The sequence below is a fragment of the Rousettus aegyptiacus genome, unplaced genomic scaffold (genome assembly GCF_014176215.1).
Source record: "Rousettus aegyptiacus isolate mRouAeg1 unplaced genomic scaffold, mRouAeg1.p scaffold_m13_p_1, whole genome shotgun sequence".
NCBI lineage: Eukaryota > Metazoa > Chordata > Mammalia > Chiroptera > Pteropodidae > Rousettus > Rousettus aegyptiacus.
Window position 1 is genome coordinate 127,237,926 of NW_023416284.1, and position 24,405 is coordinate 127,262,330.

General features: G+C 36.1%; 1 protein-coding gene across 7 annotated transcripts in view; it reads right to left on the reverse strand.

Moving 5' to 3' along the window:
• Positions 1 to 10,192: 10,192 nt before the first annotated feature.
• The window catches only part of CEP162 (centrosomal protein 162), a 79,921-nt gene continuing 65,708 nt past the window's right edge, over positions 10,193 to 24,405 (reverse strand). For all 7 annotated transcript variants that reach the window (XM_016158102.2, XM_016158103.2, XM_016158105.2 and 4 more), the window contains 2 exons: positions 21,689 to 21,823; positions 10,193 to 11,757 (listed from right to left, as the gene is read on the reverse strand). In XM_016158102.2, coding sequence (XP_016013588.2) covers positions 11,548 to 11,757; positions 21,689 to 21,823 — 345 coding nt within the window. In that variant the 3' untranslated portion in view covers positions 10,193 to 11,547. The remainder of the gene's footprint in view (positions 11,758 to 21,688; positions 21,824 to 24,405) is intronic.

A 24,405-nucleotide genomic window follows, 5' to 3' on the forward strand; every position in this document is an offset into this window, starting at 1 on the left:
TTTATAATGCCTCCTAACTTTTATCATCTCTAGGATCCCAGTGGTCCAAGTCATGTGCCAGATTTCATTTAGTAACTATCCCACCAAAAGAAATCCCTTTCCCATAATGTCTTTGGAGGGAAATATCATCCTTTAAGACTCTAACACTAAACAAAGCAAGGAGTGAAATATTTTTTTGTAATTAAAGCTGCTTTAACACATTTTTGTAAAAACACTTGCTGTTTTTATGACTATTTTCAGAAAAGAGAGTAAGAGTAGTGAAGAATGCTGATTTCATTAACTTCTACTAATATGAATATTATTCATAATTGACCTAACCAAATATAAACCATGAGCTATTTCTTATTAAGATTCAAAGCTATTTAAATGGTGTCTTATTTAGAAATAGATTTATTACAAGACTGAAGAACATTTAAAAGTTGGAAAAACATCCATGACTATATCATTTTTATGAACTAAATGTCAAGAACTGCGAAGGGTCTAGGATTTAACCCCTCTTGAAGCTAACAAGTTAGCCTGGCGTAGCTTTATGGATGCTGGCAGAAGACCCCTGGGTCAGAGAAAAGAAGTTCATTACGGCACAGCAGGTAGCGTGTGCTTTATGTTCATGTCGATTCCTGAATTCATTTCCTTTTGCCACTATAACAAAGTGCCACAAACTTTGCACCTTAAAGCACACAGATTCTCTCAGAATTCTAGAGTCCAGAAGTCCAAAATCAGTTTTAGTGGGCTAAAATCAAGATGTCGTCAGGGCTGTGTTTCATCAGGAGGTTCTAGGGAAGAATCCATTTCCTTGCCTTTTCTAGCTTCCAGAGGCTGCTCATGGACCTGTATCCAGCAGCCTCTGCTTCTACTTTACATCTCTGTCTCTGACCAACCTGCCTCTTAGGAGGACCACTGTGATTATGTTGGACTATCCAGCATAATCTCCCATCCCAAGATCCTTAATCACATTTGCAAAGTGCCCTTGCCACATAAGTAACATATTCACAGGTTCCGGGGAGAAGGACATGGACATGTTTCGGGGGGGGGGGGGGGGCATTAACTTCTGCAGCAAATCTGTTGCCAAAGATTTATATCTATCTCACATGTAAAATTCACTTATCCCATCCCGATATCTTCTAAAGTCTCAATTATTACAGTATCAACTCAAAGTCCACTATATAGTCTAAATCTTATCAGCTCAAAAGTCCCATATCTCATCATCTTAATCATCTAAGGCAGGTATGAGTGAGACCCTGGGTAGGATGCCTTGGGAAAAATTTTCCATCTGCGGATCTGTAAAACTAGAAAACATATTTGTTCTCAATATCTGGAGTACCCAGAGAAAACCCACGCAGACATGGGAGAACATGCAAACTCCATACAGACAGCGGCCCTCGCCAGGAATCGATTTTTTTCTCAACAATGTTAAGACTAAATGACATTGAACGAAATGATATTATTAGAGGACCCTGTGTCTGTGTCTGTTTCACAGGTGACAGAACTGAGGCTCTGGGACATTCAAGTGCAGAGCTAGTAAGAGGCAGACTAAGCTGGATTTCAAATAAATAGGGAACCCAAGGCAGGCTCGAATGTTTCCTTCTGTTGCTTAGTATTTATCTGGTATATCTTTTTTCTGTATCTAACTTTTGACCTTTGTATGTCATTCTTTTAAAATTTTAATCTGTTTTAAGTTTTAATTTTGCTTTGTTTCTGGTAAATCTACAAAATCTGTAAATCTATCTTTTAAGTTGAGAATTTATTCCATCTTAATGTTTTGTAAACCCTGATGCTGTTTCATTTCTAGCATCTAATCTTGTGATTTGTATTTACTTTTCTCTGATTTTCTATTTACTTTGCTCTCCACTCCCCCCCACCCCCACCCCTGCTTTATACTATGCATTTGTGGTCAAGAATGTGGGGTCTAGAGATAGTCTGTCTGGGCTTGGATCCATCACTTTCTACTTGTGCAATCTTAACCAGGATACCCAGTCTCTTTGAGTCTCAGTTTCCTTATATATAAAAAGGAATAATATCCACCTCAAAGTGATAAAATACATAAAGCACTTAAAATAGTGACTGGCTTATTCTACATGCTCCATTTTAGTGCCTTTGTTTTTATTCTCTTTTTAAACAAGTATTTTAGAGATTGCTCTTGAATTTTAATGAACATAATAGATACTGAAAGTTAAAGTCTATTGTTTAAACCACCCATTGAATTTTGTGTATCAATAGTTATATTTGTTTCCATAAGTTCATTTGGTTCTTTAAAAAAATTTATCTGTACTGTTTTATGATGTCCTGATTTTTTCATTATATTTTCTGTGATTCGTTATTTTTTTAAATGGGTCACTTGTACTTATTTTATACTTTTTAAAAAAATTGTTTCATAATTTTGGGCTCTTTAATACTAATCATCTTGGGGTTTTGGTATTTGCTATTTCTACTCATAGTTATTACCAACTTAGTTGTTCTTAGTCTAGAGAGAGGGAGAGAGAGAGAGAGAGAGAGAGAGAGAGAGAGAGAGAGAGAGAGAAAGAGAGTAGTAGTAGTAGTAGTCGTAGTCGTAGTCGTAGTCGTAGTCGTAGTAGTAGTAGTAGTAGTAGTAGTGTGAGCTTCTCTTCAGCAACTATTATTTTCTTCCCTGGATTGTCCCGTGCACCCTGGTTTGTATAAAGTTTCCCTAGAGAACAAATTTGTGTTCTTAGCACCCAAGTGATCTGATCAATCTCGAATTATGTTTTGTTTGTTTGTTTGTTTTGGCTTGGGGATTCCTGCTTCATAAGTGGAGTATAAATTTGGATCCCATGTCCAACATGAAGCATGAGCTTGTAGTTTAGATTTCTGAAGGGAGACTATTTTTCTCCTAGAGGTCCTGATAGGCCCAGTTTCCTCACCCCTTTCCTGTGTCAGTGTACGAAGTTCTTTGAATCTCTCTTTCTCTGAAGAGATGGCCTTTCCAATACCTTTCATGCAGGGGGATCTCAGCAAGGTAAGAGAATCTCTCCTTCCAGTATGAATCTTTTTTTCTGAATGGGTATCATGACCTCATTCACTATGCAGGTGAAAACCCCTTCCCTTATCAGCCCACAAGCTTCCCATTATGGCTCTGAGTTTTCTTTATTGTCACCTGGGAACTTCTTTTTCCTTCATGATTAGCTCTAAATTATATTTTTGTTGTTGTATTTTATCCAGCATTACTAAAAGTTTTACAAAGAATCCAACTTAGCTCAGTTCACCACATTTCCAGAACTGAAAGCTTCAGTTCTAGAGTATCTTTTCGATTCTTCTTAAAAATACATTTTAGTTTATTTCTCTGGTGAAAATCTTTATCCCTTCATCTATTTTGTCCATCATTTTCTCTATTTTATTGAACGTATTAAAGGTATTACAGTTTTTATTTGCTAATCCTACTAGCTGGATCGTCTGTGGGTTTGCATTTGTCTAATGTTTCTTATTCTCATGATCAAGTATACAGTCTTGAACACTTTGTATGTCTAGAAATTTTTTCATTATTTGGCAGACATCGTGAATGAAAAATTCATCGACATTATATAAGATGTCATCTTCCATGCTATAAGCTTCTCTCCTTCCTATTAGGCAGGTAGGTGAGGGATTGATCTCTCTGCAATCCGATATTGAGGTGGTTCAGAACTAAATTGCATTTTTAAAAAATATTTTGAAGTATACTTGAAAAAATAATTTCATATATGTAAAGTGTATAATTTAATACATTTTGACATATGTATACTCCCAAGAAATCATTACCATACCCAAGATAATAAACATATCCATCACCCACAAAAGTTTTCTCATGCCTTTTTATAATCTCTCCCTCCCCATCCCTTCCCCTGGAAATCATTGATCTGTTTTCTGTCACTGTTTATTGGTCTGTATTTACAAGATATTTGCATGAATGCAGTCATGCCATGTCTACTGTGTTTTGTCTGGTTTCTTTCATTCAGCATAATTATTTTAAGATTCATCCAGATTATTGTATCAATAGTTTATTCCACTTTTTGCTTAGTAATGTTTCATTTTATAGATATATTATTTCTTTATCCATTTATTTGTTGATGGACATTTGAGTTATTTGTAATTTTGGCTATTGATAATAAAACTGCCATGAGTATTTAGTTATATCTTTGTATGGTCTTATGCTTTTAATTTCTTAAGTGCCTAGAGGAGGAATGCCTGAGTCATATGGTAGATAAGTTTTTACATTTTTAAAAAACTGCTAAACAATTTTCCAAAAACAGTTGTTACATCATTTAAATTTCTCACAGTGTATAAAAATTCTGGTTGCTCTTTTTTCTTTCCACACTACTTTAAAAGGTCAGGCTTTATAATTTTATCCATTCTAATATGTGTATGCAGTAGTATTTCATTGTGGTTTTCAGTTGCATTTTATTACTAATGGTATTCAGCATCTTCTCACATCTTTACTTCCATCTGGACATCTTTTGTGGAGAGTGTTTTCAAAGCTTTGGATCATTGTTTTATTGGGGGGTATTATTAATATTGAGTTTTGAGAGTTCTTTATTCTGGATATAAATACATCAGTTATATGATCTGCAAATAGTTTTTATCAGTCTAGAGCTTGTCTTTTCATTTGCTTAAGTGTCTTTGAAGAATGGAAGTTGCTCATTGTGAAAAAGTTCAATTTACCATTTAAAAAATAGATTATACTTTTGATGCTATATCAAAGAAATCTGCCAAACTCAAGATCAATGAGGTTTCTTCTTTTTTTTCTATAAGTTTTATAGTTTAGGTTTCCTATGAAAGTCTATGATCCATTTCAAGTTAATTTTTGTGTACGTTGTGAGGTATGAATCACCTTTGTATATGGATACCTAATTGTTCTAGCACCATTTATTGAGATGAATTTTCCACTGAATTGCCTTTGTGCCTTTATTGAAAATCAATTGTCCATATATGTGATGGTTTATTTCTAGATATTCTGTTTCATTGTTGTATTTGTCTATTTTATGCCAATATTATACTTCTTGATTACTGTAGCTTTATAGTAAGTCGAAATCGGAAAGTGTAAGTCTTCCAATTTTGTTCTTGTTTGAAGCTGTTTTGGCTGTTTGGGGTCCTTTGCATTTCTACAGGGATTTTAGAATCAGTTTTTAAATTCCCTTTCTTAGATCTTGTTTTGCCCAAATTCCACACATTTCTTAAGATTCATCTCCAAAGCCACATTTTCCAAAACAGGCTCTCCAGGTCCCAGGTGAAAGGAATCTTGCTTCTGTGCTCCGTTTGCACTTCCTGTCACTCGTTGCATTATTCATAGTTGGCTATATCTACTTGTTTGATCATTCCTGCCATCCAGTAAATCTCTCGAGATCAGGTACCTTCACTTGTTCTCTGTGTGCTGAAAAAACTTGCTTTGTATTCCGCAGGAGTGAGCCCTGCATTAAGAGAGGTCTGCAGAAGACACCTAGCTCGTTTCTTCATACTGTCAAGGAATTCAACAGATTTAGAATGATTTATTGTATTTTTTTGTAATCTCCAAGATCTCTCAGCCTTACCTCTGTTGCTGTTTCTGCACTTTTAAAGAATAACGGGGTAACTATTTCCCAAATAGTAAAACATATTCTAATTGATTTGTGATGATAATTATAAGCAGCTGTGTCCTTGTCGTTCACATACTCTCTCATCATTGAACTTTCGGGAGACTGTCATATCTTCACAGATATCAGCAATATCTTTGGCTATCAGGGCTGTAGTACCTCAACTCAGACCTACTAGATGTCCTTCCCTCTGGTGCCCTCCAGCTCTACTCTAGCCCTCAGTGGGTCACGGGCACTGCAGTTATGCTCTTGCCCTCTGAAAACCTGTTATTTTCAGGAAGAATTTTTGTATAGAGTATAATCATGTCCTTCTTATGAGAGAAATTCATCCCAGTAGTCTGGCAGCATGGGAATATGTTTAGCCTGCTTTTGTAGAGTCTAAACAGTTCCATACTTAACTAGGAACAAATACAATGAGAAAATTGTTTTAGCACCCAACAAATTAGGAAAATCAGCTCCCCCCACACTTAGGCATTATGCCATGTGACATTCTCTGGTGAGCAATTTGAGGTTAAGATTTTCATTTTCCTTAGTCTACGCATTGTTAACATCTGTTGAGATTGTACGATTCCTATTTATTTGTGTAGCACGGCACTAATTTTTATTAAAGCATCATGTGTTTAAAAGGCGAATAGACAGTTTGTTAGAAGATAGAAATCCTCTTAGATTTTGGTCCTAAAGTAGAAAATTGATTAGTGGTTAAAGAAAATTTACATCCCAATCTTAAATACAGTAACATAAAATTAAAAAAATGATTAACTATTAGTTGGTTCCATAAACACTATAGCAGTTATTTACCTTTAAGCCTATTACTGCGGCAGCTCTGCAGTGATTCCTCTTTATTAGCGTGCTTGAGAGGCCTGTGGGCCTGTCATCTTTGTCAATATCATCATCATTGTCATCATCATGGGACTGATTCTTCTAGATTTAGGAAGAGACGGAGCGCGCACGCACACGCGTGTGTGTGTGTGTGTGTGTGTACAGGAAAAAGTCAGACATTAGATGCAGAACATATATTCCATTCAGAAAAAAATGTGATCATGAAAACCTGGTGTGCTGAACCAAGGAAGTGGTGGGACTGAGATGGCCAAATGAAAAGGATGAGGGCATAAGCAAAGGTGGTAGTATAGATGGTACGGCTAGAGGATTAGTATTTGGTTTGAGTGAGGGGAGTGTGATAGGCAGAATAATGTTCCCACCACTCCCCCGAGGTAGCCACCTGTGAAAATATTACTATAATGGCAAACTGAGCTTAGCAGGTGTTAAGGTTCTTGAGATGGGAAGATGGGAAGAGTGTCCTGGTTTACCCAGGTGCGCCCAATCTTATCACATGGGTCTTTAAAAGCAGAGCAGCTTTCCTAGTTGAGTATAGTCAGAGGGAGATGTGACCACAGGACTGTTCAGAAAGATACTAGCGTTGCTGACTATGCAGATGGAGGAAGGGGGGCATCCGCCAAGGAATGCTGTTGCCCTCTGAAAGCTGCAAAAAGCAAGGAAACGTTCTCTCCTAGAGTCTCCCGCCGAAACCCCGAGTTTAGCCCAATGACAACTGTGTTGGACCTCTGACCTAAAGAACCGTAAGATGATAAATCTGTGCTGTTTTAAGCCATTACATTTGTGGCAATTTGTTATAGCAGTAAGAGAAGATTAACAGTGAAGTTTGTCTAAGTGATTAGCGGTCTGGAATGGAGTATGGAGAGGAAGGCTGGGATCAGACTAAGCAGTGCCTTGAAGGCTAGGGTCAGGATTGTAACATTTATACCGAAAAAACCACAGGTGAAGTGGGTCAGGGGCACTGCAGTTATGCTCTTGCCCTCTGAAAACCTGTTACACTTCAAGCAGTTTTAGGAAGAACTATGTGGCAGTGCTGATTTGCAGACCATTTGAAGGGAGGAGAGCATTGGGAGCATTGGGGTAGAAAAATCAACTAAACCTCTACCAGAAAAGTAAGTAGTAAAATGGTGACTGGGCGGCACTGGTGGTGGATATAGGAACGGGAAGAAACAGAGATATAAACATTATTTTGAAGAAATTGGCTATAGGTTTGATGATTCCATGTGACAAAGAGTTAATGTTTGCACAGAATATCTCTCTTCAAAATTCCTGTAAAATCTTTTTTACATGCATTTCATTATTACTTTCAAGTATATAATACATTGATTAGACTTATGTCAAAATTTTATCCCCGAGCGTGACGGTATTTGGAGGTGGGGTCTTTAAGAAGTAATTAGGATTAGCCGATGTTATGGGGGCAGAGCTCTTATGAATGGGATTAATGCCCTAACAAGAGAAAGTTTGTGTCTCTTTGTTTTCCACCATGTGAGGACTCAGGTAGAGCCATCTTCAAGCCAGGAAGCAAACCTTCACCCAGACATCTTGATCTTGGACTTCCTAGTCTCCAGAACTGTGAGAAATAAGTGTTTTTTAAGGCACCTAATCTACAGCATTTTGTTATAGCAGCCCAAATTGATTAAGGTCAAAGAACGCCTCAAAGTTTATAACTGACTGACTGAAGAATGTTGAAACCCAGGGGAGTGGGCAGCTGGATTCAGGGAGAAAAAAAGCTGGTTTTAAACATGCTGACTTTTTTGAGGATGATGAGGAATTGGGAATAAGGGCTGGCACTCAGGAGAGAGGAGAGGTAGAGGTGCAAATCCAACATTATCCTGCTATGCTGCTGGTAGTGGTAGTTGTGCCACGAGCATGAGAGTAGATACAATCTCAGGATTGGAGGAAACAGAGGGTTGTATTTGTAGATAGAGGTCATGGGACAATAGGAGGTGATTTGTTACTAAGCTCCTACTGTGTGTGAACAATTGGGCTGTAGTGAATGCTCCCGCCCCAAGCCAGGGGAGTGAGTGCCTCGTGGCTGTTCTTATTAAGGCTCCTTGCATGTGACTATAATAATGAGCAAAACCGCTAGCTATTAGAAGACTGAGGGCATGCACATGTGTAGTTATTTACACTGCCTGGAGGTGGTGAGAGTTAAAAAAAAAAAAAAAAAAACTTCATTCCACTCAGCCTTCTCTAATAAGCAGGCTCAATTTAACCATTTTATAAATATTCTTCCCCTTTGACTTCACTTCTGGCCTTCTTCACAAATCCTTCCCCCAAATCTCTTCCAGACTTTTCTCCAAAGTTACTAAGGCCATGTACAATTCTGCATATCTGTCCTCTGCATCATATCTTTTTCACTGTAATATAAATACCCTAAGGTGAGACCAACTGGCAGGTGACCAGGAGAGGTTCAAGTGCAGGGCAGGCTCTGACACTAGCTCCACTGGGCCAGACTCCTGTTGTGTTCCTGCCTCTTCACTTTTGTGCTCCAAGGATGCACACCTGGTACATTTGCCCTCTTTCTTTTTTTGATCTGCTTCTCCACAAAGTCTAGTTCATTTCTCTTGTTCCTGAATTTATTAACAACTCATTTTATTGTAGTAATGAAGCTCGATACTTCTCTACCTCCTACAGACTTCTCTGATCGCTACTTTCAAATTTATTTTTTACAACAATCTATAAAGGAGGTGTAGGTGGGGAATAATACGTTTCCTCCTATTTATACTATTTGGGTGGTTGTGATTGAAGCTTTCAGCAAAAACCAACTACGGTTTAAGCTTGAGGGGGAGCAAATAGGTTAATTAGGGCTAGGATCTACCTTTATCAAACTGCAGAGGGTGCTGAGGAGTATATTTCTTCTATAGAAACTGAAAAGAAAGGCTGTTAATGATTCAAATACTAAAAGAGAATGATTAGTAACTTGGAAGGATTAGAAAATATTCAAACTTCACTTTTCCTACCATTCACTGCTAAGGAGCTCTTTAAAGCATGATGGCCGTTGAATGGCTACATAACTACAAAGTGTCCATCTTATTCTGAGTAAGATTACCTCTGTTATTTAATGTGCCTGTAGGTCTTGGACCTACCTAGAGTCCTTACTATTATGGGTGAGAAAGAGGAAGGTTTCGACGTTTTAGGCATTTGACAGAAATTTAGAGTTTTTGCAATATGGAATGGACCCTAATGCTAAACCCGGATTTCCCAGGGTCGACGGGTAGACAGAAACTAGTTGTAGAATGCTATGGTCTCATAAGTAGTAGTACATCTGATCACAAAGTTCTCCACAAAAAAGCAGTGGTGTCTGCCACAAGCCACATATTCTGATAAGGTTCTGAAGAGAAGGGCTGTGCCTTATGAAACTGAGAGAGGATGGAACTGGCAGCAGAGTATTGATATTTTCTGGAGCTTAGATCTTCATAAAAGACATCCTACTCCAGATAGCTCATTTTCTGTGTTCTCACCCTGGACCCTTAGTGCAATGACTAAGGAATAGAGTATGTATGGTTCCTGAGGTTTTTAGTTGTAATAGTTCTTATAGTACTTATGGATCTTTAATCTGTAAATAGAACTGAAGAACTGTCATGTGCACAGCTTATTCCAAAAAATATAGAATTCTCATCAAATAGAATGTACTTTTGCTCTAAGTAATCATCTATAATTGTACTTCCTTGTGTCTCAGAATCAGCCGTTTGTGCCTGAATGAATGGTTCATTAATAGAATCAGCCAAAAGGACAAGGGATGGTGAAGCTATGAATTAATAGGCTTGCAGATAAAAAATACACAAAGTACACTCAAATAATAACCAAAATAGTTTATAACTTAAAATAAGATTTTACATAAAAAAATAGCAAACTATAATTAATGCTTTTTCCTACTCTCTTAAGAAAAGGACATCAAAAATGCTGGACATTAAGACATTAATTGTATTTCTTATATTTTAATTTTCACATTTCACATTTGCTACCCATAATTCCACCAAGATCTATTTTACCTGTACTTTATAAAGTATTCACTTTGTCATTATTATTCTATAATTGCATTTATTGGCATGTTGTTATTGAGCACACAGAATGTGTCTAGTCCAAACTGAAATGTGTAAATGTAAAACATATCAGAATTTGGAGACTTAGTACGGAAAAAAAAAAATGTAAAACTCAAGTTTCACATTCTGGCTACATTAGATTACATAAATTACCAAAATTAATTTCATTAAAAAAAAAACTTTTAAAATGTGGCAACAATAAAATCAGAAATTACATGTGGCTCACACTGTATATGTACTGGACAGAACGGGGCTAGGACATTTGAGAGAAACTGGCTATAGCTTTAACTTACCAGTATTTTATATACTATCTGCTTTTGGAAATGGGAATTGTAAAATAAAATAACAATCTGGCTACTTTTATGCATGTTTTAAGTTTTCTAATGGACATATATTATTTTTTAATAGAGAAAGTAAAAATGTTAATATTGTTTTAAAGTCTTAAGTTATAGAAAAGAACTGGAATTTAAGACATGTAGCATGAAAGATTAAAACAGTGACTAAATCAAATTCACCGAGTACTTGTGAAATATATTTTGTACCTGTATCAGGTACAAAAATGAGGCACTTACAGTTAGGAAAAGAAATCTGGGAGAACACAAGAGTTCACTGTCTACTTGTACAGAAGTTACAATTCTCATCAAAATGACGGTGGTAGCTCTATTAAGGTGACCGTCAATGTCACTGTCCAAGCTACTGTGCTCTCATATTCCTTCTTGCATTTCCATAAGAGGACCTGTTTTTTTGCACCAAGAACTGAGAATGAACACTTAAGTCAACAATGACAGAGTACGTGCAATTTTCTTTTCCTTCCATATCTAGCATGTGAGAACTTTTACAATAAATCTAACATTAATCACCTGGCATAAAGGGATTTGTTCACGAATTATTTTAAATAAGACTAGTTACTGATTTTCAGTAAAATACACCATAAAGTTTTTCTGTTTCTTATTGGTTAAGGGCAATTTATTCTGAAATGTTGCTTTTGTGTTTGCTTTCTGGCAACATACTGGAACACTTGTTACCAAAAGCTTCCTTCTGACAGTGGCACAATCTCAGCCATCATCCATCTTCAGGCGTTCCCAGGAGGTCACTGGAATTCTGAGTGTCTAGTAATACTCTGGTGCGTTTACTTCATCTGCAAAAGGAACTGGCACAACCACCCCCTGCCGGTGCAGCTCTCTGAGAACATCTAATATTGAGTCTAATTCTGTGCGGAACTTGTCCAGCTCACGATTCTTCAACTGTGCGAGTCTTTTCCATTTCTCAATTTCTTTGTTTTGCTCAGTTTCTACTACCTGGTGTGTTTGCTGTATTATCTGTAAATAAAAATCCATATTACTGTTACAGTTCATAGTGGGGGTGAAGAACACTTAACAATCTCAAGGAGCTAAAGGGGGACAATGCTGGCTATGGTAAACTGGTGACCTATGTATCAGAGGGGAGTGGGAGGAGAGGGAGCCCTACCCAACCGGCTCTACTATGTCAATGAACAGGCTTGCAGGTGAAGAGGGTGAGAAGTGGGACATTTAGAATCTAGTTCTGATAGAAAGTCTAAGTTTTTATTTTTTAAGCTGTGAATATATGAGTACCATATTGCATCAGAAATTTCTAATAACTTGGTATGAATCCAAACATCTCCAAAAACCTCTTCCTCTTAAGAACAGCACCTGAGATGCAATCAAGATAGTTTTAATATACAACATATGTCATTATGTTATAGCACTAGAAATGATAAGAAAAGTACACACATGCAGCATCTGTCATGTGCCAGGCTTGGTTTTGAGAATTTTATCCATGTTAACTTATTTAATCCTGCCACCACACTAGAAGGTGAATTCTACATATTTATCCCCACTTAATAGGTAGGGAAATGGAGGCACAGGTAAGTAAAAAAAAAAAAAAAAATTGGTCAAGGCTAACACATAACCCGTTGAAGCAGTCAGGATTCCCACCTAGGCAGCCTGGCCCCAGAGTCCCTGCTGTTAACCACCACATTAAACTGCCTTGCTTACGTGGGTCCATTTTTTCAGCTATGAAGTGAAGGACCCATTCCAGTACCACAGGGGAATCATTAGTCACAAGCATTACAAACCAGAGAAAGAGACAGACAAAAACGATTACTGAGGGCAACAAAACCAATAACATTTCTAAATATTGAATATGCTGAATGAACATCTCCAATATAATTTTTATCAATAACCCTGCCTTGCTATAGAGTTAACTTCTTAATTCTAACATAAAAGCATTTCAGAAATATTGTTAATAGGTGCTTGAGTTCAGGGGAACACCAAATGGTACATGAATTTTTAATTCTAAGTAAAACATTATACTTAAATTTTAAATGGCTATTATATGGTGGAATTAATTTGGCATTTAACATTTTTTCCAGTTATATTGAGATATTATTGACATATAATATTGTATGTTTAAGGTGTACAAGGTGGTTGACTCGATACACATACACACACATATCATTTTATTATGTGATGGTAAAATTACAGTAAGTTAACATCTACTGCCTCATATAGCTTCAAAATTTTGTCCTTGTGATGAAAATTTAAGGTTTACTTTCCTAGCAGTTTTCAAATATACAATCCAGTATTGTTACTATAGCCAGCATGCTGTACATTACATCACCAGAACTTATACTGAATGTTGTACCTTTTGACCATCTTCACCAATCTATCCCATACCACCCCTCCTCTGGCAATTACCAATCTGATCTCTGTTTCTACGAGTTTTTTTTTAGAGTCCGTATATAACGGAGATCATACATTATTTGTTTCTGTCTGATTTACTTCACTTGGCAAAATATCCTCAAGGTCCACCTATGTTGTTGCAAATAGTAGGATTTTCTTTTCTATGGCTGAATGCTATTCCACCATAGGTATATACACATTTTCTTTATCCTTTATCCACGGATAGACATTTATGTTTCCATGTATTGGCTATCATAATGTTGCAGTGAACATGAGGCACAGATCTCTCTTTGGTATAGTGATTTTGTTTCCTTCAGATATATAAAGTGGAACTGTTGGATCACATGGTAATTCTATTTTTAATATTTTGAGGAACTACCATACTGTTTTCCATAGTGGCTGCACCAATTTATATTCCACCAACAAGAGTTCCTTTTTCTCCACATCCTTACCAACACTTGTTATTTTTGTCTTTTTGGAGGACAGCCATTCAACAGATGTGAGGTGACATCTCATTGTGCTTTTGATTTGGATTTCCCTAACAATTAATGACCTTGAGCATTTTCATGTAACTGTTGGCCATATAAATATCTTATTTGGAAGAATATCTATTCAGGTACTTTGCTCATTTTTAATTGGATTTTTTTTTTGTTTTTTGTTTTTGCCATTGAATTATAAGTTTCTTGTACATTTTGGATTTTAACCCCTTAACAGATAATGTGGTTTCCAAACATTTTCTCCCGCTTCATAAGGCTGTCTTTTAATTTTGTCGCTTATGCTTTAAGTGCCATAATCAAAAAATAATTATCAAGACCCATGTAAAGGAGTTTTTTCCCTATGTTTTCTTTTAGGAGTTTTACGGTTTTAGGTCTTATTTTTTATTTAAGCCCTTAAATCCATTATGAGTGGTGTAAGATATGGGTCTAGTTTTATTCTTTTGCATGTGAATATACAATTGACACAGAATTATTTATTTAAAATGTCATTTCTCCATCAAGTATTCTTGACTTCCTTATCAAATACTAGTTGACTGTATATGCAAGAATTTATTTCTGGGCTCTTGATTCTGTTCCACTGGTTCACAGTCTTTTTTCAATGTCAAGACCATAATGGTTTGATTACTATGGCTCTGTAATATAGTTTGAAATTTAATAAGTGTGATGCTTCCAACTTTGTTCTTTTTTGTTGAGATTGGCTAGTTGGTGTTTTTTGTGGTTCCATACACATTTTAGAATTTTTCTTTTTAAGTCATGAGTCACTTAACAATGGGGATACTGTCTGAGAAATGTGTCATTAGGCAACTTTTGTTACTCGGTGAACGAACATCATAGAGTGTACTTATGCAAACCTAGATGGAACAGCCCACTTCACACCTAGGCTATGTGTATAATCTTACGAGACAACCAGAGTATATGCAGTCTGTCACTGACTGAAATATCATTATGCAGAGCATGGCTGTACTGTAAAAACTGCCAATGGAATCTTGTTAGGAATTATACTGAATCTATAGATTGCTTTGGACATTTTAATAATACACGTATCTCCTGCTTCTCAAAAGTTTGTGCTATGCTACTTTGCTTTTATGGGAGATCAACATTAGTACCTGTTCTGGCTAACCAAAAGAAATGCAAAGATTTTTGTTTTTATGAAAAAAGCAAAATAGTGTTCCATGTCTGTTTTGTAAGTTATTATAAATGCAGCATGAAGTAAGAGTGGCAATGCTGTTACTATATGTTAGTGTTGTTTTAGGTTTTACATGACTAGGTAGGTTAGTTTTGGGATTGGTAAAAATTTTTACATATAAATTTAACAAGTAATTGCTTCTTTTTATGCCATTTCAACTTATCAAAGGTTTCACAGGTCGGTCTACTTTTGGATAGTGTGGAAAATCTGCATTAATTCTCCCAATCTATGAATATAGGATACCTTTCCATTTATATGTATCTTTAATTTTTCTTCAATGTCTTATAGTTTTCAGTATACAGATATTTTACTTCCTCAGATAGACTAACAAATATTTTAATGTTTTTGATGCTACTGCATACAAGATTTTCTTACTCAGATAATTTGTTTGTATATAAAAAAATTAGTGTTTTTTTTCCACTAGTAGATTTTGTATATAGATTTTTATACCCTGCAATTTTACTGAATTTGTTGACTAATGAACAATTTTTATGTGAAGCCTTTATATACATTTTCTATATATAAGATCATGCCATCAACATAGTCAATTTTACTTCTTCATTTCCAATTCTGATGTTTTTTCTTTCTTGTTCTTGCCTGACTGCTCTGGCTAGGAATTCCAGTAGTTTGGAAGTCCAGTACTGTAGGTGTGGTGACACTGAGCACCCCGGTCTTGTCCCTGAGCTTAGAGAAAAAATTTTCAAACTTTCACCACTGAGTATAATGTTAGCTATTGGCTTGTAATGTATAGCCCTTACTATGTTGCAATACATTCTTTCTGTACTTCATTTGTTAAAGAGTTTTTGTCATGAATGGATTCTGAATTTTGTCTTTTTTGTATCTATTGATGATCATGTTTTTATCTTTCATTCTATCAATATGACATATCATACTAATTCATGTGCATATGATGAACCATCTTTACAAATCTCAGGGATGAATCCTACTTAATTATGGTTTATAATTTTAGTGGTTTTTTTTTTTGTTTTGTTTTGTTTTTAAGAATTTTTTGCACCTATATTCATCAGAGATAGTGACCTACAGTTTCCTTGCAGTGCCCTTATCTGGCTTTGTTATCAGAGTAATGCTTGACTCGTTAAATGAGTTTAGGAGTGTTCTCTTCCACTCTTTGGAAAATTTTGAGGACTGGCATTAATTGGTTTTTAATAGTTCGACTGAATTCACCAGTGAAGTCATCTGGTCTTGGGCTTTTCTCTGTTGGGAGGTTTCGATTACTGATTCAGTCTCCTTACTAGGAATTGGTCTGTTTAGATCTTCTGTTTCTTAATGATTCAGTCTTGGTCAGTTTTATGTTTCTTGGAATTTATCTATTTCTTCTAGGTTGTCCAATTTGTTGAGGTATACAGACACACCTCTTTTTACTGAACTTCACTGATGTAGCATTTTTTACACATTGAAGACAAGATACCCTACCAGCAAAAAGATTATGACTAGCTTTATTATAATATTCATGTAGTTTTAATTTGCATTTCTCTGATGATTAGAGATATTGAGCATCTCATTCATATGTCTATTGGCCATCTGTATGCCCTCTTTGGAGAAATGTCTATTCAGATTCTCTGCCTATTTCTTAATTAGATTGTTTGCTTTTGGTGTTAAGTTATATGAGTTTTTTATGTTTTTGGATATTAACCTCTAATCAGATATATCATTGCAAATGTCTTCTCCCACTTAGCAGGCTGCCTTTTTGTTTTGCTGATGGTTTCCTTTGCTATGCAGGGCTTTTTAGTTTGATGACATCACATTTATCTTTTCCTTTGTTTCTCTTGCTCACGGAGACATATCCAAAAAAAAAAAAAAAAATACTAAGCAATGTCAGAGTTTACTGCCTATGTTATCTTTTAGAAGTACTTAAGTCTTTAATTTATTTTGAGTTTATTCTTGTATAAAAATAAGGAAGTAATCCAGTTTCATTCTTTTGCATTTATCTGTCCAGTTTTCTCAACATTTAATTGAAGAGACTGTCTTTACCCCAGTGTATATTGCTCCTTTGTCACAGATTAATTGACCATATAGGCGTAGGTTTATTTCTGGGCTCTAGGTGGTAAGCTTAGATTCCTTTATCTTTTGTGTTTCTACTAGAAGTTTTTGCTTCATGGTTACCATAAAGCTTACTTACATAAGACAACTTTCATTTTTAACAGTTTAAGTTGATAACAACTTAAGTCGAATGTATTCTAAAGTTCTACATTTTTATTTCTATTTTATGTTTTTGATGTCACAATTTGTATCTTTTCATCTTGTGCAGCCCTGAAATTATTAGTTCTATTTTGATTACATTTACCTTTTAACCTTTATATTAGATTTATAAATGATTAGCCCACTATCTTTACAACATGAGACGACTCTGAATATTAGCATATATTTACCTTTACCGGTGAGATTTATACTTTCAGATGTCCTGTTACTGATTAGCACCCTTTTGTTTCAGCTTAAAGACATCCCTTTAACATTTCTTGTGAGGCTAGTCTAGTGGTGATTAACTCCTTTAGCTTTTGTTTGTCTGGAAAACTTCTTTTATCTCTCCTTCAATTGTGAATGACAGCTTTGGTGGGTAGAGTATTCTGGTTGGAAGTTTTTTCTTTCAGCACTTTAAATATATCATGCTGTTGTTCCCTTCTGGACTGCACAGTTTCTGCTGACAAATCTGGTAATGGTCTTAAGAAGGTTCCTTGTATAATATACCAGGCTCTTTTACTCTTGCTGCTTTTTTCTTTCATTGTCTTTAGATTTTGGTAATTATAATGTGCTTTGTTGTGGGTCTTTGGGTGTTTCTTATTTGGAACTCTGGGCATCCTGGATCTGGATGCTGTTTTGTTCCAGGTTATAAAAGTTTTCAGCCATTATTCTTCAAATTGTTTTCTGCTTTTTCTCTTTCTCCTTCTGGGACTCCTGTTTGATGGTATTCTGTAAGTCCCTTAAGCTATCTTAACTTTTTTTTCTTATTTTTTGTTGCTCTGATTGGATGATTTTCACTACTCTATGAGTTCACTGATCTTTTCTTCTGCTTCATGCAGTCTACTATTGAACAACTCTATTGTATTTTTCAGTGCCGTTACTGTAGTCTTTAGAAGTTACAAACTATTTGGTATTTTCTTATAATTTCTACCTCTTTGTTGTAGTTTTCACTTTGTTCAGAAAAATCATTTATTTGTTTCATAAAGACCCTTTTCTGGTGTTTAACTCATTCTTTCTTTTGGAATCTATTTTCTTGTTTCTTCATTTTTAAAAATTCTGTTAGTTTCTATGCATTAGATAAAATAGCCACCTCTCCCAGTCTTGAAGGAAGGAGTGTAGTAGATGAAACTATTATTCAACCTTGCACTATCTTCCCTAGTTCTTAGTTCTATTTGTAATTGTCTGAGCAGCCTATTCTATTTTCAGTGTCTCCCATTAATTAAGAGTATGTCAAGATCTGTATATATCTTAAGGTGAGGACCTTAGCACCTAGATTTAGGTTGAATGAAATCTAGACCCTCAGGCAGCAGATTTTAAAGTATGCAAATATATACTGTCTTGTGGGACTTCAAGTGTAAGTCCTGCTGGCCACCAGATCCAAGCAACCTAGAGATGATTCCTTGGCTGTCAGCCAGGAAAACTGAGGTGCCAAATGAGGGTACAAGCTCCTTTCCAGGAGATGCTGGCAAGCTGTAGCAAGGCAAAAGGGAGAGTGCCAGCCTCCCACTAGCCTCCGTCCCCAGAAAATATTTCAGTAGGCTCCTTGATGTGTGTTGTATTAGATGCCTGCTCCTCAGGTCAATGCTTCAAGATAAGCAAATAAACCTCTTTCACAAAAAGCCTGGGCACTTTCTAGTCAGCTGCCTCTGCATTAAGCCCTGGGGTAGGTGTATAAATTAGCTCTTTTCTTGAAGAGCTGTTTCTCAGTTCACTATAACATTGTGGGTCTCATGGACACAAGCCCCATTGCCTTCAAAGCTAGATATTTTGGGGGCTCATATCTCAGGTACAGGTCTTTTTTTTTGTTTGTTTAAGTACCCAATGTGGGGTTCAAACTCTCCTCATCATGGAAAAGCTTGGGGGATTTGAGCTCCCTATTGATTGTGGGTCACTGCAATGGAGGTGGGGAGATTATAATAAGGTTGTGTCTCGGCCTCTCCTACACACTTTGATATCGGTTTTTTCCTTGTTCACCTGATGCACAGGAGTTGTTCAGCTAGTTTTTCATTTCCCCCCTGAGAGGAAATTGTTCCATATGTAGCTGTAGATGTAGTGTGTCTATGGGAGATGAATTCAGGAAATTCCTATGTTGCAATCTTGAAATGGATCTTGTCTTTGACTTGAAGACTTATTTATAATGTGTCTTGGTGTAGACCTTTTAGGTTCTATTTAGGGTCCTTCAGGCCTCATGATTTGAATGTCTGTTATCTCTCCCCAGTAAGTTTTAGCCATTATTGCTTTAAGTATACTTTCCATTTTCCTTTTTCTTCTTCTGGAGTTTTCAAAATGGAGACATTATTTTTTCTAATTGTGTCTCAAATTCTAAATTTCATTCTTTTATCTCCTATGACAAGATAATTTCAAATGATCTATTTTCTGGTTCACTGATGCTTCTGCTAGGTCAAGTCTACTGTTGAACCTCTTGATTCTTTAGTTCTGTCCTTTGTTTTTTTCAGGTGTACAATTTATTTTGATGGTGTCTATTTTTGTTGAACTTGTGTTTTGCCTATGTATTTTCTTATTTTGTTTAGATGACTCTGTGTTCGTCTAGTTCCAACTTCTTTAAGAGGACTCTTCTGAATTTTTTTGTCTGCGAGTTCATAGAGCTCTAGTTCTTTAAGATCCGTTATTAGAGCTTTATTAGTTTCCTTTGGTGGTGTCATGGTTACCTAATTCCCATGATCCTTTGTGTTCATATCTGTGCATTTGAGTAAGTGATCTCCTTTTTAGGAGGTTTACTTTGGCAGAGAGAGTTGTTTGCCACTCAATTCAGCTTGGGGTTTTGGACAGGTTGGCAGTAGTATCCTTGGGTAAGTCTCTTGGAAACTATTTTGTTGTTTTTTTTTTTTTTTTTGACTGCTATTGGAATCTTTTGGGGGGGGGGGGGCAGGGCGAGGCCCTGACCTCATACCTTGATTCTGCAAATGAACACAACTGTTGGTTAGTATCTCTACTTGGGCACTGGTTCGGAGGAAAATTCAGTCTATCAAGGCGTCAGTGCTGGTTGCTGTAAGCTCTGCCACCCTTTCTTGTCACAATATGATCTCCAGGGCTTGAGCCCTACAGATTCACTCTGAAATCCGTATGAGGTGAGACCCACGTGGGCCTCTTGGAAACAACCCACAATTGTGGGCAAGCTGGATGTTCACCTTGGGCTCTTTTTTCACTGTAGATGCTGTAGGCTCCAGGGAGCCTCATGGTGCACATTGTGCCAGCCTGGGGGAGGGGTGATGCTGTCAGAGTATGAGCGTTGCTCTTACCCTCCTTAATGCACTCTGTGGTCCAAATGGGTACTTTAGCCTCATTTCTGTGTTCTTAGATTTTAAGGATGGTTGCTAGTTAGTCTTGTGAGGCAGACTGAAGTTGGAGTGACTAATGCTGCCATCTTGATGATATCTTAATTTATCATTTTACCACGCTGTATGTGAAAGTGAAATCCGTCACCTCTATAAATCAAGGATGTCCTAAAAATCCTACTATATTTCTCCTTTAGTAAATAAAACAGTCAAAATTTACAAACCATACTAAAATAATGTATACACGATTTTTTAATATATGTACATACGTTAATCACATTTATTTACAACAAGACTCCAAATTATCAGCTGCCATAAGGCTATCATACAGTGTGTACAGGTAATAAGTGAGGAGGAAAATGTTAAACATATTTAACAACTTACAACCGTTTCCTAGGACAGGCATTAAAAAGTGACACATGGGGTAGGCTCTGGTGAAATGGGGATCCATTAATTCTATTATGGATAAATGGCTTCTTGGTGTACAATGTGTTTAAAAGAAGTCCACAAATAAGGATGAGTAAGAATGAGAAATAAATTTCATTAATCTCTTTGTTCTCCAATTCACATTTTGTAGTTCTGATAGAGATAAAAAGCTGGAATCTTGATATGACTAAATCGAGCTAAGGTTTCTCTATGAAGTTTTGAATGATGGTATTTTTTGTTTTCAAGGGATATATAAAGTTACACTGTTTTAGAGTGGACCTTGTATGCTTCCCTCTTCAAATGTTAAAGCCTTAAGCCACAATGTGGCTGTATTTTGAGCAAGGAACTAATTAAGGTAAAATGAAGTATCAAGAGTAGGGGCCTGAACATTTTAGATGGATTGGATTAGTGTCTTTATAAGAAGAGGCATCAGAGTCTCACCAGAAAATGAGAAAATTAGTTTTTAATCCACCCAGTTTGATATTTTGTTGTTCCATTCTAAGCAAACTAAATATCAGCACCGAGGCTCATGCCTAAAAACATATCGTGTCCTTACTTTTGTCATTTTTGATTTCTATTAATTTACCTGTTTATAATTAAGTACGGTAATTATTACTAGTATTAGGCACATAATAATTTAAATGATCACATTTTAATGTAACTATATTTCTTACAAACTTTTATTGAAATGGACTTTTTAGGTACCATCAATCATTATGAACATGATATAAGTTGTATCTTTATTTCTTCGGATGTAAGGTAAACCAATCTTCAATATTTGAGATTTAGTCTTCCTCTTAAAAGGTATATATTTATTTTACAAATATCAATATATAATGGAAACACTTTAAGAAGTTTTGCTAAGAACGACAAAACCTTAGCAAACTGGAGGTACTTAAAAGTGAAGAACTATATAAATATGTAAATGTGATTTACCACTTTACCTGTTGAAGTTCCTGCTCTCTTTGTTTATGTCTCATTTCCATCTGTTTAATTTTCTTTTCTAAGCCCATGAAATGTTTCATCTCTGGTGTATGGCTTTCTTTGGCCTCTCTCAATTCTTCTAAGAGTTTTGTAATCTAAAATTGAGTTATGAAGTAAACGAAAAACTATGAGAACAAGGAAATAAGTAATTTTTAACAAGTAGTCTTAAGTAAGAATGTTTACCACATCTTTATATATATATAAAAAAAATGTATATAAGAGGCTTCTTGTTACCAAAGGTATCTTGAGTTTTTAGAATAACTAATAGCCTTCATTCTCTGTGCCCATGGCAAAAATGATAGTCTACGGAGCAAAGCCAGTGTGGCCTGTTCAGGCAGCAATCTTGGAGTACTGGTTGGCTTGAGTAAAGACCACAAATAAAGAGCCTTACCAGCACTTGAGCTGGTTCTCCCATTATGCCTAGGCAGGGAAATATTTTGTAGCCCCTCACATTGCTGAATAATACAGCTTTCAGCTTCTCTGACCAGGGAACCTAACTAGAGCACTGCCTAAAGCGGCAACTGAACAGTGAGCACAACCTGTGGGTCTCCCTATCTATGGAACAAAACAGATGGCCCCATTTGTCCAGAGAATTCAGCGCACAGTCTTGCTTGATTCAGGTCCCCAAACAAGGTGAGCAGGCCTTGGGGTCTGTCTTGCTGCCCTTCCAGGGCAGAGAAGCTAAGTGTAATATTCAGTCCTGACTGTCTAGTAAGCCTGACCAAAGAACCATGGAGCCCTTCCTACAGGTAACCAAGCTAGATAAATGTCCAACTATACTCAGACTTCAGAGTTTGGGCACTGGTCTTGCTCCAAGTAATAGGTGCTGCTTAACAATGGGGATATGTTCTGAGAAATGTGTTAGGCAATTCTGTTGTTGTGCGAACATCACAGAATATACTTATATAAACCTAGATGGTATAGCTTATTACATATCTAGGCTATAAACCTTTATAGTATGTTACTATACTGAATATTATAAGCAATTGTAACACGATGGTATTTGTTTATCTAAAGCAAGAAAAAGTACAGTAAAAAATACAGCATAAAAGATGCAAAGTGGTACACCTGTATGAGGCACACACCTGTATGAGGCACTTACCATAAAGCTTGCAGGACTGGAAGATGCTCTGGGTGAGTCAGTGAATGAATGTGAAGGCCTAGAACACTGCTATATATTATGGTAAATCAATAAACACTGTACACTAACACTACACAAAATTCATAGAACATGAGATTAAATCAAGTATAAGAGAAAATTATGCGATCAAGAGATATGAACACGAGATGTATGAGGTTGCTGCCAGTGTAACAAGGTATACTGTTTTACAGCAAACTTTTTTTTGAGTAGAGAACACTGTAAAATAACAATTAAAAAGTATAGTAAATATATAAACCAGTAACATGGTCAAGTATTATCATCAAGTAGTATGTACTATACATAATTGTGTTAGTTTTATATGATTTAGAAGCAGAGTATATTTATACCAGCATTTCTATAACCAGGTGAATAATAACTGTGCTATATTGCAATGGCTATGATGTCACTATGCAATAGGAATTTTTCAGCTACTTCATAATCTTATGGGACCACCACTATATATGCGGTCCACTGTTGACTGAAAAGTTATATGGTACATGACAGCATACCCTTATAGCAAGCCCCACATGTTACTGGTAGACATGGCTAGAAAACCAAAATGAGCTTGTTAAGAACTTTCTCTGCCAAAGTGAACCTGTAAAGGCTGGAAGAGGAGACCACTTACTTGAATACAAAGATACCAACAAAGAGAATCAAAGATCAAGAAAATCTGGTAAAAATGACAACTTCAAAGGAAACTAATGAAGAAAAGATCTATAAAATATCACACAAAAAATTTAGAGCAATCATCTTAAGTTTAAAGCACTACAAGAACACACAGACTTAACTAAAAGAAATTAGGAAAACAATGCAGGAACAAAAAGACAAGTTCAACAAAGAAATCCTAGGGCTGAAAAATATGAATGAATTGTAGAATTCAATAGCTTTGACAACAGACTTGACCATGCAGAAAAAAGGCAGTGATCTAACAGGCCAATTTAAATTATCTCATCAGAGAAGCAAAAAGAAAAAAAAAAAGATTATAGAAAACCTATGTGACTTATGGGCCATAATCAAGAGAAACGATATCTCTATTTTGGTAATTACAGAAGGAGAAAGAAAAAGAGACAGAAAATATAGTTAAAGAAATAATAGAAATTTTCCAAACCTGGGGGGAGAACTAGACATCCAAATCCATGGACCTCAAATATGTTGAACTCAAATAGGGTTACACTGTAACAAATTATAATTAAACTGTCAAAAGTCAAAGAATTTTGAAAAACAGCAAGAGAAAAGAGAAATCACATACAATAACCCCATTAAGACTATCAGTAGATTTCTCAACTGAACCATTCAGGACAGGAGAAAATGGGAATGATATACAGTCATGCACTGCCTAACATTTAGGTCAATGACATTGCATTAACAACGGTGGTCCCAAAAGATTATAATGGATTATAAGCAAAAAGTTAGTTTACAATGTTGAAAGTAAAGGCTGGATCCAACAATGATGTTGAATTTACTGCTGGATCTAGGAGGTTTAAATATGTGAAGAGGCTCAGCATGCTGTCCACCCACTGTGTATCCATGGACCTG